The sequence below is a fragment of the Ammodytes marinus genome, assembly GCF_949987685.1.
Source record: "Ammodytes marinus genome assembly, chromosome: 13".
NCBI classification, from domain to species: domain Eukaryota; kingdom Metazoa; phylum Chordata; class Actinopteri; order Uranoscopiformes; family Ammodytidae; genus Ammodytes; species Ammodytes marinus.
Genome location: NC_137217.1, coordinates 15,744,120 through 15,758,797, shown reverse-complemented (window position 1 = coordinate 15,758,797; position 14,678 = coordinate 15,744,120). Strand labels below are relative to the sequence as shown.

At 38.7% G+C, this 14,678-nt stretch overlaps 1 protein-coding gene across 6 annotated transcripts in view; it reads left to right on the top strand.

Annotated features, from left to right (window-relative positions):
* ptprub (protein tyrosine phosphatase receptor type Ub) overlaps positions 1 to 14,678 on the top strand; it is a 157,600-nt gene that overhangs the window by 47,282 nt on the left and 95,640 nt on the right. For 3 of the 6 annotated variants that reach the window (XM_080040266.1, XM_080040265.1, XM_080040263.1), the window contains exon 2: positions 4,713 to 4,844. The exons of 1 other annotated variant lie outside the window; for it this stretch is intronic. In XM_080040266.1, the coding sequence (XP_079896392.1) occupies positions 4,713 to 4,844 (132 nt within the window). The remainder of the gene's footprint in view (positions 1 to 4,712; positions 4,845 to 14,678) is intronic. 2 more of the 6 variants (XM_080040267.1, XM_080040264.1) reach the window with 1 other exon arrangement.

The window sequence follows — 14,678 nt, the reverse complement described above, 5'->3', positions numbered from 1 at the left end:
TCCCTGGCCAAGCAGCAGTTCAGGGTCAGCCAGGTTATCCCCTCATGTTGAAACTTGTGTATTTGTGGCTTAATGCAGCATTTTTTTGTGAAATTAAAGTAAGCCGCATGGATTAGGGTTAGGGAAAAAAAAGCCAAAAACAAGACCTGTGTTGTTTTGAGCATAGAGAACTGTTAAATGCCAAAGTTGGCATAGAATGTCTTCTACTAACTTTTTTGTCTGATAGTTTCTCATCGGGAAATAGGTAACATTTCTAAAGCTGTTTTAAGGCCAATTTTAACCACTGATATATTAAAAACTAGGACATATTCCTCTTACGTTAAGCTATATTTAGCTATGTTTATATTTTACCAGAATGTATCAATGCAAACTATTCTGGTATTTGTGCCGAAACCCAGTGGTAGTCTGACAATCTCAAACAGTACCACGCTCTACTCTTTCTGTTGTCCTCCTCCATTTTTATTGATCCGCAACATACCAGACCAGTACAACAACCACATTTACCCGTTAATGACTAAAAGCTGTGTGTCGCTGGTAAAAAAAAAGATAATTATGCTCTGCTCTACAGTGAGGCTGGCTTCGTTTTTTGGTCTACAGCCTGTCGTATAGAGACCATTGGTTTAATGGCAGATTAGAGATAAGAACGAGCAGCCATAAAGCTGCAGAGCACAGGGGTCACCTTCAGGACCTGCTCATGGTTATGCCCATCATTAGCATGTCGCATCCCGTGTTGTCCACTCCAATTACTGCTGACATGGTTCTGGTCTTATTGCTGGGTTGTTCAAACTGCCCACTGCAGATCCTAATTCCCACACTGATGGACTAATGTGAAATATGGCAGCAGATGCAGAGAGCAACGACTGAAGCACATTATTCTGGACCCGAGAGCCACAAAAGCCATAGCTATTAAATATAATTTGAAAAAATTAGCTTTTTGGCGCGTGTAATGGCAGGTTGTGAGGTATTATGATAATCACAACATTCCCCGGGGTGCCCACTTTCCCCAAATGTTATTACTATTTGTTTGCCTCTGTGAAAGGGTTTGGGGATATGTAGTCTTGTTTGTGTTTTATGAGAGGGGTAATTCTGCTCAGGTGCAGGGGCATTGAATGTTTTTGCCAGGGTATGTGTTCTTTTGTGCGAGTCCGAAGTAATTATAGTTCATTGCTTGATTTGCTGTTGGTTTGAGGGAATTTTTGAATCCATTTAATTTCTCTAATAATAACACACAAAACCCTGTATTTGTAGCGGGATAGTGACCCTTACATTTAAGCTTGTTTTTCACCGATCAAATCAAGCTATTGGTCAAAGGTACTGTTAATAACTGACACCATTAAAAGCCATATAACTTTTTATAGTTTGTATGTTCCAATAGTGTTGAGATTTCTATTCTATTTTTAAATTGTATATATATTATTATATTTGGTGCAGACACTCTGCTATCAATTAATCGTAGTAGTTTTATCACTCAAACTCAGTGATTTACACTAAAGCATCTTCACATTTGTAGCAACTTTTATATTTGTCTGGGTGCTACAAGTTGTCGTCTGTAACTACTCAAAGGTTACTATATTAGAACATCTATTTACATAGATTTTGCAGCCTTTCATACCACTGCTGAGCAACACCAGATCTGTGTCAAACCCTTGTTGGCTCAGTTGTGTTGATATATTCACATCAATAAGTAAACGCAGGTCATTGCTGTGGTCTGAAAGGGTAGGGAGGTGATGTGGCAGACTGCTCAGATTCAAATGTACATTCAGTGCAGAATGAAGATATCTTGGTTGTATGAGTTTTATTCCCCTGTAGAATAAGAGTTCAAATAAAAGTAGGGCTGTCAAGCGATTAAAAAATTAATCTAATTAATTACAGGCTCTGTGATTAATTAATCTAAATTAATCGCATACTTACATTGCGACATTATGACACATTTTTGCCTGTTTATAAACAGCTGTAGACTATCCTACAGTTTGATTTGCTCTCTCTCTCTCTCTCCCTCCGTCTCTCGTAGCTCTGTCTCCTCTCCTTAGCCAGGTTTCTAGGCTACATGAAATAAAATTAGGAACTCGGGGCAAATTTTCTAGTTAAAACCACAAAATAACCAGCAGGCTCAATGATGACTGTCTATCTCCAAAACAGACAGCGCTGCACTGCCACAGCTGTGCATAGCGCCGACTTATTCGCCATCGTACAAGTCAAAGCCAAAAATACACACACACACACACACACACACACACACACACACACACACACACACACACACACACACACGCAGCTAGCAAACGAAAGTGAGACACGGATAGTGGAGGTGCTGGGAAAGTTTTGTTGTATGCGCTTCATTTAGCGGAGGATATCTCAACTGTTATAGACTAATATGACCCCAGTGAACAACGTGGGATGTGTGACAAAATCTGTATCCGGGGCGAAAGTCCTGAAAATGACCACAACAGGTTACACTAGTATCACACTACGTGGTGAATGGGACTTTTTTTTCCTTTATAGATATCCTCATACTTTTACCAGATTAATCTTCATATTAAGATAAATACTTTTTGTATTACTCTTTGTCTAAACAATTTAATAAAATATGCAAATGAGGCAATATCTCATTCAATATGCGTAACCTATATAAACCCTTTAGTAGAAGTCCTGGATACGATTTGTATGCACTTCATTTAGCGAAGAATATCTCAACTGGTATAGACTAATATGACCCCATTGAACAACATGGGATGTGTGCCAAAATCTCTATCCGGGACGAAAGTCCTGAAAATGACAGGTTACACTAGTATCACACTACATGGTGAATGGGACTTTTTTTTCTTTATAGATATCCTCATACATTTCTACAAGATTAATCTTCATATGAAGAGAAATACTTTTTGTATTACAATTTGTCTAAAATGTTTTATAAAATATGCAAATTAGCCAATATCTCATTAAATATGCGTACATATAAACCCTTGAAGTTACAGATTTTCTGAGGGGATCACAATGTTCACAATGACAATGATTATAAGGTCATAGAAGAGTGTAAACATTCTGATTTGATATATAATGAAAATGGCTAAAAAACAGTCAACCTATTATGTACTGTACGTACGCATATTGAATGAGATATTGCCTAATTTGCATATTTTAATAAATATTTTAGACAAAGTGTAATACAAAAAGTATTGCTCATAATATGAAGATTAATTTGGTAAAAAAAAATATGAGGATGTACAGTATATTAAGGAAAAAAAAAGTCCCATTCCATAGTGTGATACTAGTGCAGTGCTTCTCAAATGGTGGGGCGCGCCCCCCTGGGGGGGGCGCCGTGAGTTGTCAGGGGGGGCGCGGGCTGCCTTGATTTCCAACTGACAAAAAAAAATATATATATATATATATATATATTTTTTTTTAAGTGCTAGCAAGCGCTATGTGTGCTTGTGTATGGTCATAGATGCGCGAAAGGCCGCGATTTGCAGTAAATAAATGTCCACATCTGTCTCCAAGTGTCTCTGTAGGCTATTTAAAAAGAAATCAAGAAAGTAGACTAATAATAACGTTAATGAATTATTGGTTATCGCATCACAGAAGGCCTATTGGCCTATAATAATAAAAAAACACCACCTTAACTATGTTTACAGTTTAAAAATGTTTTGAATGAAATGCAAACCTCAGTGAATCATTTGCTCTTGTTTCTCTGTCCTGAGATTCACACAGACTGAGTAGTCTTGTTTAAATGTTACAAATTGAGCTAATACTCAATACTAGTGTAACCTGTTGTGGTCATTTTCAGGACTTTCGCCCCGGGGGGGGGGGGGGGGGGCGCCGTGAGTTGTCAGGGGGGGCGCGGGTGTCCTTGATTTTCAACTGACAAAAAAAATAAAAAAAATTTTTTTTTGCTAGCTAGCACGATGTGTTCTTGTGTATGGTCATAACCGCGCGAAAGGCCGCGATTTGCAGTAAATAAATGTCCACGTGTCTCCAAGTGTCTCTGTATGCTATTTAAAAATAAATCAAGCAAGTAGACTATAATACCATTATTGAAGTATAGGTTATCGCATCACAGAAGGCATATTGGCCTATAATAAAAAAACACCACCTTAACTATGTTTACAGTTACATTTTCTTTAATGAAATGCAAACCTCAGTTAATCATTTGCTCTTGTTTCTCTGTTCTGAGATTCACACAGACAAATTGAGCTAATAAACTGAACTTTGAATTTTCTTTAAATTGCTGCAGAAGTTATCTCAGCTAATTTTATAATCTAACATCTAATTTGATAATAAGGTGATTGTATGCAGAATGCTCATGCCAGAAACTCATACAGTGGTTTTGTACAGATAAATAAATAAATATTAGCAGGTTCTCAACAGTATTTCAATTTAGGGGGGGGCGCGAAAACATTTCTGTCCCCTGGAGGGGGGGGGGGGGAGGGGGGGCATGACAGAAAGTAACTTACATAACACATCCATAGAGACCTCGGCCCCTTTGCCCCGCTTCTTTCTTTACTCTTTAATCCCGTGCGGGCCGGGTCCGCAAGCTGCGCTCTCATCTCACCCCTTTTGCACCGGGTCAAAGGGCACTATAGAAGTGCGATTAATCTGCGTTAATTTTTTTAAACGCGTTAATTTTTCTGCGATTAATTAATCGAAATTAACGCGTTAATTTGACAGCCCTAAATAAAAGCCCTTTGTTTTAATTATCCTCTTTTTCTCTCCAGCAGCAGGCTGCACGTTCGAAGAGGATTCCGACCCAAGTCTATGTGACTTCACCCAGGGGGAGGAGGATGACTTTGATTGGCTACTGTTTCGGACATACAGCTCACCTTATGCCAGCTCTGATCTCCTGCGGGGTGAGTTGTCCTCTTTCTGAATAAATCCCAAACTCAAGCACAGCAAAATAAAGAGGTCATAGAGTACACAATACCAGAAGCTATTTGTTAGTGACGTGCCAACATGCCTCCTTTTTAGATTGTCTGTAGAAATAGATTGAGTCGTATCAGAGAAGTTTGACTATGCAAATCAGCCTTTATTGACGCCCAGTGTCCATTATGCATCAGCTTTAATGAATCACTCGCCTCAGTTGTGTCCGCTTCCCGCTAACCCCAAGGATAATTTTATGTTAACCAGCCTCACAGGACTAATGGAAACCAGCATTTTCCTGCCATCATGTTCTCTACTGGTGGTTGCCAGAGGGAGATGGCATGCATAGTTTATAAGGCGCTCCTCCATTTCTGCAATAACAAATACCTACAGGGATCTGTTAAAGAGAAGAGTGCTGTTTCAGCTTCTCAGCAAAAAAATCAGCAGGCATGGCGCTGAAGTACTACACTTGAAAGTTGCAATATTATTGAGGAACTGACTTCCCTTGGGTTTAACGGATCAATCAATTTTATGGTAATGAGAATTGGACCAATCCGTGATGAAAAACAGGCATTTCATCCCTTAGTGGACACGACCGGCAGAGAAAGGACTTTAACAATCTTGTAAGAAAGGACTGACATCGTTTCGTTTAATTTTACAGTTAATATGGCTGGTATAAAAATAGATAAGCTAAGAGGAACATACTTAAAGTTGACAAGACAGGATACAATCCCTTACTGTAGATAATTTAGGAAGAAATGATTGTATGCCTCAGGGAATACTCTGTGCTTTTAGAAAATATCGACTGGAGTAGCCTTTGAAGATGGTTAAAAACGTCCTGCAGGGAGGAATTGTGTTATTTTTAAAAGCTGCGTAGTTATGACATTTATTTACAACATTAATTTTCCTTCCTCACCACAAGGCATCTTTCGGAATGTAATTCTGGACATTATTAATCCCAAATTTGATCCGAAACGCTTAAACCGCGCCTCATTCACTACCACTGAATCAGTATTCGAGTGTGAATCTGCCCGCAGCCACCAGCCAAGTCACGGCGGGCGATGGGATAATTAATCCTTTTCCCTTCGGGCTTAATTAAAACTTCCCTGACATGGAATTTTTCTGGAGCTTTCAGTTGAACATGGTAGCACAGGTAGAATGAGGCAGGTACAGCAACCTGCAGATGAAGATGAGACGGCATGACAGACTGTGAGCATCAACTCTGGATCGATCAGCTCTGAGAACCAGGAGACAAATTCAGTCTAATTTATTATCTGCCCATCCTTCAGCCTCGCACTCGAAGCAGTGTATTAGTCATGTTCTTCGTCTGATTGCTGTCATTGTATATTGGCAAGCAGTGTGCTGTCGTTAGTTACACCATGACATTTCCATTATGTTACTTTAGGTGGATAACCTTACCGCAGATTCTGCCACAGGAAATGTTTTTTCTATTTTTTCCCCGTTCTTCCCTCTGGCTTAATCCCCCTGTGTTGAGTTCTAACCATGTGTCACATATTGGGCAACCAAGGTGGGGGTATAACACGAGTTTATGAGATAAGGCTATTTACATTGGACCAGTATTAACTTTGCTGCACTGAGAAAACTGGTGTCATAGGAAGATTAGTAAACACAGCTGAGATAGCAGCAGCTCGTAGCTCCCAGGAGAAATTAGAGACTACCGTTCTCATGAAAGAGAAAATAGTCCTGATAAAAAAGAAGACAGACTGCAATGAGATCTTAATAAGAATGGCCATTTTTATCACATTCTTCTTTATTTGGAATTAGATTGGAGATGTCTGGTTGGCATTGATAATTTCCAGCTCTCTTGCTGTTTTAATGAAAATGTCAGGCTTGCAAGATGATGACCTTGTAAAGATGAATGTGTCTGCATGTCAATTGTACCTCGTTTTCTGAACAGCAGATTCATCAGCTGGAAAAGTTATGAGTGTGTTGCAGTATCCATTATATCAGTATCAGGGAGGCCTTACGGAGAAAATCCAAGACAGATTATTGCAACGTTATCTTGCTTTCTTTGTCTGTCCGTGACGTGTTAAGCGCAATGAAAAAAAAACACAGAAAAAAATGCAGGAGAACACCATTACTTATCCAAAGTCAGTTTAAAAAATCATCGATTTTCTATTTAGAAAGAGTGCTGCAGTGATTGAGCATTGGACGTCGATACAATTGTTGGACTCAAGATGGACAGTTTTACAAAAAGTATAAAAATGTATTTAAATATTAGCCTCAACCGAAGCCACAAAAGCTTTTGACAACTTCTTATTCATTTATTTTTTTATTTTTAAACTCGCTTTTTTAAAAAATTCTTGCATAAATGTGGTTCAGACAGGAATACTTTAGTGAAAAATAGAAGTTTATTTCAATTAGCCGAATACTTTGCAGTAATTAAGTTTGGCGGTATGGTTCTGATCCAGGATCTCCACACCCTCCACACGCACACGTGGAAAGCTTTAAGGCGGAGAGAGCCATCCCTCTGACCTCCATGAGCTACATGGATTACCGAAAGGTGAGGAGATCTGCAGCAAGGACCCCCAAGGGTGTAGAACAGAACAAGCGTCAATGACAACAGAAATGACATTGATGACAAATACAGTTAACAAGGAGGTGGTGGGGTGGAGGTGGGTTGCAAGAGCTTGCAGAGGAAGCAGCACCAGTAAGCGGGCTAGAGCAGCTTAAATAAGGCGCCACTTTGGGTGTATGGCCAATGGTGTGCTATGGGCGGACTATGGCTGTCAGCTGACGTGCAGAGATGATAGCCGCTTGACTCCGTACCCTGCCTGAACTAACGCTACGCTCCATTTTTGTATGTGTAAAATGTGCAAAAAAGCCAATATAAATTTTAAGTGAAAAGAAAAAGTGAATGGTTTATGTTGGTTTTGCTTAAAGCGCCACTGCGAATACAAACGTCAACCTCAGCAGCCATTCAAACATGGCCTCTAGGATGTGCAGACATTGTGTCTTTAGTCATTCAGAAATTCCAGACAATCCTCAAATAATGTGTTAATACTAATATGCTACTAATGCTTTCTTTTCTCACCACGTATTGCATGCTAATTTAACATGCAAGACATTCCTCTCTCCCTATCTTTTATTTTTCTGTATAAGCCTCCTTAGCTGTCCATTGGCACACTTACAGGGAAGGTAACAATCAAAGGTACACTCTGCTGCAGGGTACAATATAGCTTCATCTGTGTATTTGTACATTACATTGCAACAAGCTACAAAGTCAATTGTTTGGTTTTATTTGCTACTAGCAAAATAAATCATGAAATAAATGCTCAAAGACACTCTGAATGGATTCTAATGACGCCCAGGACCTCAGGTCAATGCGTACATGAAGCATGGCTATAAGCATAGTCTTGGGGTCAGAGACCGGTCAATTGGCTGTGCTTTAGCAGCAGGCTTGATGTAATGACCTAGACAGACCTAATTCATACAGTAAAACACAGTCCTCCATCTGTATCTCAAGCATCCTCTACCAGTCGGCTATGGAGGACAATGTCATATCTCCCTGCCTTTACTATCTGTCACCTTTCACCCTTGCTTGGCCCCCGACACACACACACACACACACACACACACACACACACACACACACACACACACACACACACACACACACACACACACACACACACACACACACACACACACACACACACACACACACACACACACACACACACACACACACACACACACACACACACACACACACACACACACACACACACACACACACACACACACACACACACACACACACACACAGAGAGACACATAGAGACCAGATGCACACATGTGCGTGAAAGATGCATCTGCTGCACGGGACGTGTTGTTATCAGGGCTGACCAGCCATCCTCACAGGTTTAATACTCTATTACACTGCCCTCCTCCACCTTTCCCTGCTAGCAATCTGTTTTCACCATATATATTCAGTCTATATCATCCCATTAAAAAATACTATTTATTGTAGAGTCAAAATTCAGTTTCTCTCTTATAACTTTTTTCCATCTTCAGACAGATATTTTTTATAGCCTGTAAATGTGTTGCTACTTGTAGGGACAAAAGGTTGCTATAGATCCCTGCAGATTCCCTTCAATTTATTTGACAAGGGTGCAAATTCCATTTAATAAAGTATTTTATTAAATGCATTGACTTTCTAAGATGGTAGCAGTACAATGTGTTACAGATTGTTAATTGCAGATTACAATTGTCTGCGCCTTTGCAAATGATTTGAGAAAAATATGTAATTGCCAATTTTCCTAATCAAAATTGCAACTGCGAAATACATTTTGTTCATATTCTATAAGTTAAGTCAAAGCACAGGCCTGTATTTGTGATTAACAGTAGTTAGCATTAAACTAAAGAAGATTGTATTGAGAACAATCACGCATTCATCTATGTATTTATGCATATGTATTTATGAACAGTTGCCTGCTGTCAAGGACCTGTAGGAGTTCTCATTTACACCAATCAGTCAGAGGATATCTACTTACCAAAGTTGTCTATAGAAAAATTATAAAGAAATTGCTTTGGAGATGTAGCTGACATTAATATGAACACAAAATATAACAAATAATATTTCAATAGAAAAACAACGACTATCCAAAAAAAAGAGATCCACAATGAAACAGTTTACTGCTTTGACTGTAGCGTAGCTGCTAAAGCCAGAGAGTACCAGACGGTTTACACCATCATTAATGTTTAAATTTAGCAGAGACCATAGTGATTATAACTGCAGTGAATAATGTTCACTTGCTACATCTTTTTAAGATGCAGTTAATTAAGCACGTTTGGGAAAACAATAATTTCTCTATAAAGTGAATGAAGTATATCTAATTTGTTTATTTTTTTTAAGTAAAAAACTAATATAAATAGAGGAACTGAAAAGGGAAGCAGATGTTGTAAGCTTCCAGTCATGGTGGATTAATCATATCCTATTATAAAAGCCATGTAATGGCTTAAGCAATATATCTAGTTTTTAACCAGGAAAAGCTTTGACTCCAAGGCTTAAACTGTGCAATGATAAATTAAATTAGAGAGAAAGTGGTTTGTTGGTTATTTTGTATGAATGGCATATTGTCTTGATATAGACAGTAGGCCTCTCTTTTACATCTTCTAGCTAAGCTATATTTTGTATTCATCTTGGGTTACAGAGGACATTTGTTCCTTTGAAGAGAGTTGTGTCCGGGTTGGGCGCTGTTGAAGACTTTGCTGGATTTAGTTCCAGCCAAACGGTCCACCAGCTGATTTCCCTAATTAACACACCTTCAGTCAGAAAGGGAGGAACTCATTAGTGCAATCGTTAGCTGTAGTATTTGGTGGGAATGAAAACCTGTTTCCGTGGCTCAGGGTACCAGCGGCTTGCAGGGATAATTGCTTACAACTCATTACTTCAGGGCAAAGAAGATCATATTCATTGAACACCAATGTATTATATGAGTGTCTGAGAGCTCAGTCTCCTCTTAAAGTGTCTTGGAAATGCTCATCACCACTCAGATGCTTTTGAAAATGTAAGAAATTGAATTGTTATTCAGGGAAGCAAGCATCAGCTCAATTTATGCCTTCTCAATAAGGTAAAGAGGAATCATTAATGTGAATGATAGAGAAATGTAGAGACACAGTTTGTCTAACTGGAGTATACTCTGCAACCAGTTATTTTCTTCTTTGTGTTTTGCACCCACACACAGACACACAGGTAATAGGTAGGTATGGTAATGCAGCTCCCTTTTTGCTGTATTTTTGTCTAATTAGTGTCGCTTTAGAGGGATGGCTAAAGGGCTTTTATATGTGAGGTTGCAGGTTTAACAACATAATTGTGGCTCAGAAAGCACAGCCAGAATTGTAGCCAAATAGACTAGGTTAGTGAATCACCTTAACTCAGGTGATATGAAGTGGCCGGTAACTTGAAGCATAATGGTTCAGCTCATGAACAAGTCCATGTGGGGGACAACAGTTGCAATTATGCTGAAGAGGCTTTCCAGTATACATTTGGAATTTTGTATTTAACTCACATATAATTGGCTCTCTTTGACAGACTCAGTTAGCAAGTGACGTATTGTTTAGCTTACTCTTTAAGCAAAACTCAACACACTTTGTCTGGGAATTAATCTATACAAAATCAAGCATAACTAGAAGTGAGAAAAGTTATTTCAATTAATCCTGAGGATGGAATCAAAGACACTGGGAACAATGAGTGTCTGTACAAATTTGTATGCCAATCCATGTACAGCTGGTGTACAATTAATTAAATATCAAATACAATACTGTACAGTTTGCAAACTCTGTAATACTGTGTACACCAACAAAAGTGTTTGTATAATACCAATATAAGAGAGCACAAGATCCTATCACATTTCAAGGTAAATTCATCTCTTAAAAGGTCAACATTATGGACTATTAACATTAGTTATTTCTTATAGCTTTTAATGTGTATAGAGCTAATGCAAATTTGAACTGCAAAGTTAATGTAGGTTCAGAGCACAGAGCTTTGGGCACAGGGATGCTGGCAAAACATTCACACACAGAATATAATATCAATTAATCCAACCTATATGCTTTCTGTTGATTTCTAAGTAAGCACAAGATCATCAGAATCAAAGCCTCTTTGTAAATCAAACGTAAGCACTTAAATTGACTTTAAAGACATTTATGCTCTCGTCCCATTGCTTTGAACATGTTCTTCAAACGTGTACATTTTTTTAAACTCTTCTGATATCCTCCTCTTTTCTGTTAATCACAGATTTCCTCTTTGGTGAACATTGGAAAGGGCCTTGTATGTGTGCCTGGTGTGGATAGTTTCAGTATGTGTATTTGGATATTTTTTCAACCTCTGTTTACTCTTCTTCTCCTCTGTGCATACACTTTGCTCCCGCTCTTTCTGAATGTTCACAGATCACAGGCTCATGGGCCTCGCCAAGCCATGTGAAACCATTAAAATATGTTTTCCAAGCATTTCTGAAACATTATTTTGGTATATAGGCCAGTATTAACCTCTCTTAATATACATGGATTGGAAATGGCAGAGAAACTGTGCAGAAATAGTTCTGCATTTATATCCACAAGATCTCCTTCATAGCCCGTTCTAGGCTACATTAGTTTTGGTTCTGGGGAAAGCGTCTTTGATCTTTTGTAAGTACTTGAACACAGGGCAGATAAGATGTCAGAACAAGACGAATGCAAATGTTTTACTTTGATAAAGTTTCACTAATTAAAATAAAATAAAAATAAAAGTTTTTTTTTGACAGCTCACATATCTCATACAGTCTTTACTCAAAGCAGAACAGTTAAGGATGGTAGCCCAAATCGTCCCTTTTTTTCATACTGCATTTTTATTCCGTGCAATAAATCATGGAACGAAACAACTTGGAATAAAACTTGCATTGATGGATTTCTACTTCATCTTGAAAAATATTGTTTCTCCAAACATCAGTGTCAATCCGGTTTGAGTAATACAACACATACAGACTTTAGAAAGTAGTTTGTGGTCTAGATGTGGCCACAAGGTCGATATCACTGCTGGTTGTTGTCGAAGGAAAATAATGAATACAGGATTAAGCAGCATTGGTCAGAATTGGTTGGAAGGTCATGGGAACGTAGTGCATTCTGTTCTCGGGCTGAAATAATGTATTTATATTGTATTGTCATTGTCTACTGTTTATCATTTTGTACTAGCCTGGCACCGCCCGCCTACCTGCTTCCGCTCAATTTTTATTTCACTTCAGTAGTCAGTCTGGGGCTGCGGTGCATTCATTTGTTCCTGCTCGTCCAGATATCTGGATGTCCAATCGGAGAACAAATGGAGCGACTGAGAACGATGACGTCGAAGCACTTTTGAAAAAATCCTGTATGATTTGCATGAGGCTCTGCAGTGCCCAATTTCAGTCTAATGTCAACAATTAGTGCCAATGCAGGATATAGTGTGCTGTTTATGTAGGGTGATGAAAATATGTGTTGGTTGATTCGCATGTAACATGTTCGTCTTTGATGTCAAATGTTTGGATTCCTATTATCCAAAAATAATGTTTTCTTTTTTAAAGTGACTTTGAAGTACTTTCAGTTTTTGTTGATTCTAGTGGCCCCTTTGGACAAAGGTGGTAATGTTTTTTACGACACCAGCACCTGTTGTCATAAATACTTTTGCCACCATGTGACGGTGGCGTATGCATCAGTTTTGGAAGCTAATGAAGAGACCTCAGGATGCATCGCGACGAGGAAATGTATTCACTGTTTATCTGACAATATAAGATTAATAATGGTAATGTTGTAATGGTGAAGCAAAATAAACTTTGATTCAGAACTGTTCATAAACACAGGCTTTTCCTGTCTGCTTTCCGTAAATTGTTTCGCCTGAGTTGGAGGGGATTCAGACCTGAGCAAAGGCATTAATAATGTAACAATATGAAAATAGCATTCTTTTCACTGATGGTCTCGTTTGCTTTTAAATATTATTTATGATCATCAGAGAGATTTATTATGATACAGGCAGAATTGCCCAGTATCGACATAATTTTTATTAAGTTGATTTTTTGGATGAAACATAATAAATCAACTGCTTCTGGACTGTGCATGTACTTTACTTTCGCTGACAAATACTAAAAACATGGGATTAACCAAATTGAAGAATCCATATGGTGCAGAGAGAGAGAGAAGGCATATAGGGGAATGTACAGAAGAGCAGTCAGGGGGGTAAGGAAGTGCAGTCGTTATTTAATGAAAAGAGTTGAGTCATCCAAGTTGATTTAACAGAAAGACACAGACTTATAACACTAAACTTATTTTTTATATAGGATCAGAACATTGCACTTATTATTGCCAACTTGTTGAAATGCTGTTTGTATGGCATTACTCCCCAGAATATGCTTTATTCACACCTTTAGGTTGACTGCTTTTCTATGGGGAAATCAAATGTTGTAGTGCTCTTCTCTGGGTAGAGGAAGAAACCACCATCTGCTTATAAATGCAGTGCCCTGCGTTCCTCAGGGACCCAGAATTCATACTTCAGAGGTCCCACTGGGAGAACTGGTTGTACTTTTGAAGGAATCACAAAATGGCTTCAGCTCGCCCAAAGCTTCCAAATAACCATGGACCTCCAAACTCTAAAAAACACAACCATAAAGCATCTGACAGTAATTCTGTCTGGGCTAAGGCTTTGATTTAAAACACATAATTACATTTGTGTCTCTTCCATATTTATATCTGTTACTTTGGCTGAGAAGGTGACAGATGTATTATTTAGGTCTGGATCTGGGGCGTTTGAGACCACAGAATAAAGAAATCCTCAGAACACTTTGGCAGAAAAGTAGAACTAAATTAACAAAGATAAACATCCTCTGAAAATGGCAAGGGCATAATTTGTATGCAGTCATTGAGCCTGTGCTGTGAGACTTAATGATTTCAGTGTATTTCCTCCTCAGAAGTAGTGGGTGGTAATCCGGTTGCCAGGAGGGGCTCTGAGTGTAGGTTATTTCATCTCCATTTGCTGGAATAACATTGATTTGAGGTGTACGATCCTCTTGAGTTGGCATCGCATTGGGTTGGAAACTGGTGAAGTGCCAAGAGGGTCCTTCAGACAAGAAAGGAGTGGGGACAAAACATTTTATTCCTCTTCCTCGTATCCCCTCATAATCTCTAGTCCATTCCTGCCATTCCCATGCACATACTTCCTCTCAGGTGCAATTTATTTCAGCAGTGTTACCATAATAACTCTTGTCGTGCACAACACCCCGTCAGTAATTGATATGTAGGCACTGCTTCTGGGTGGAGCCATTTGCATTAAATTGTGTTAACTGATATGATAATGA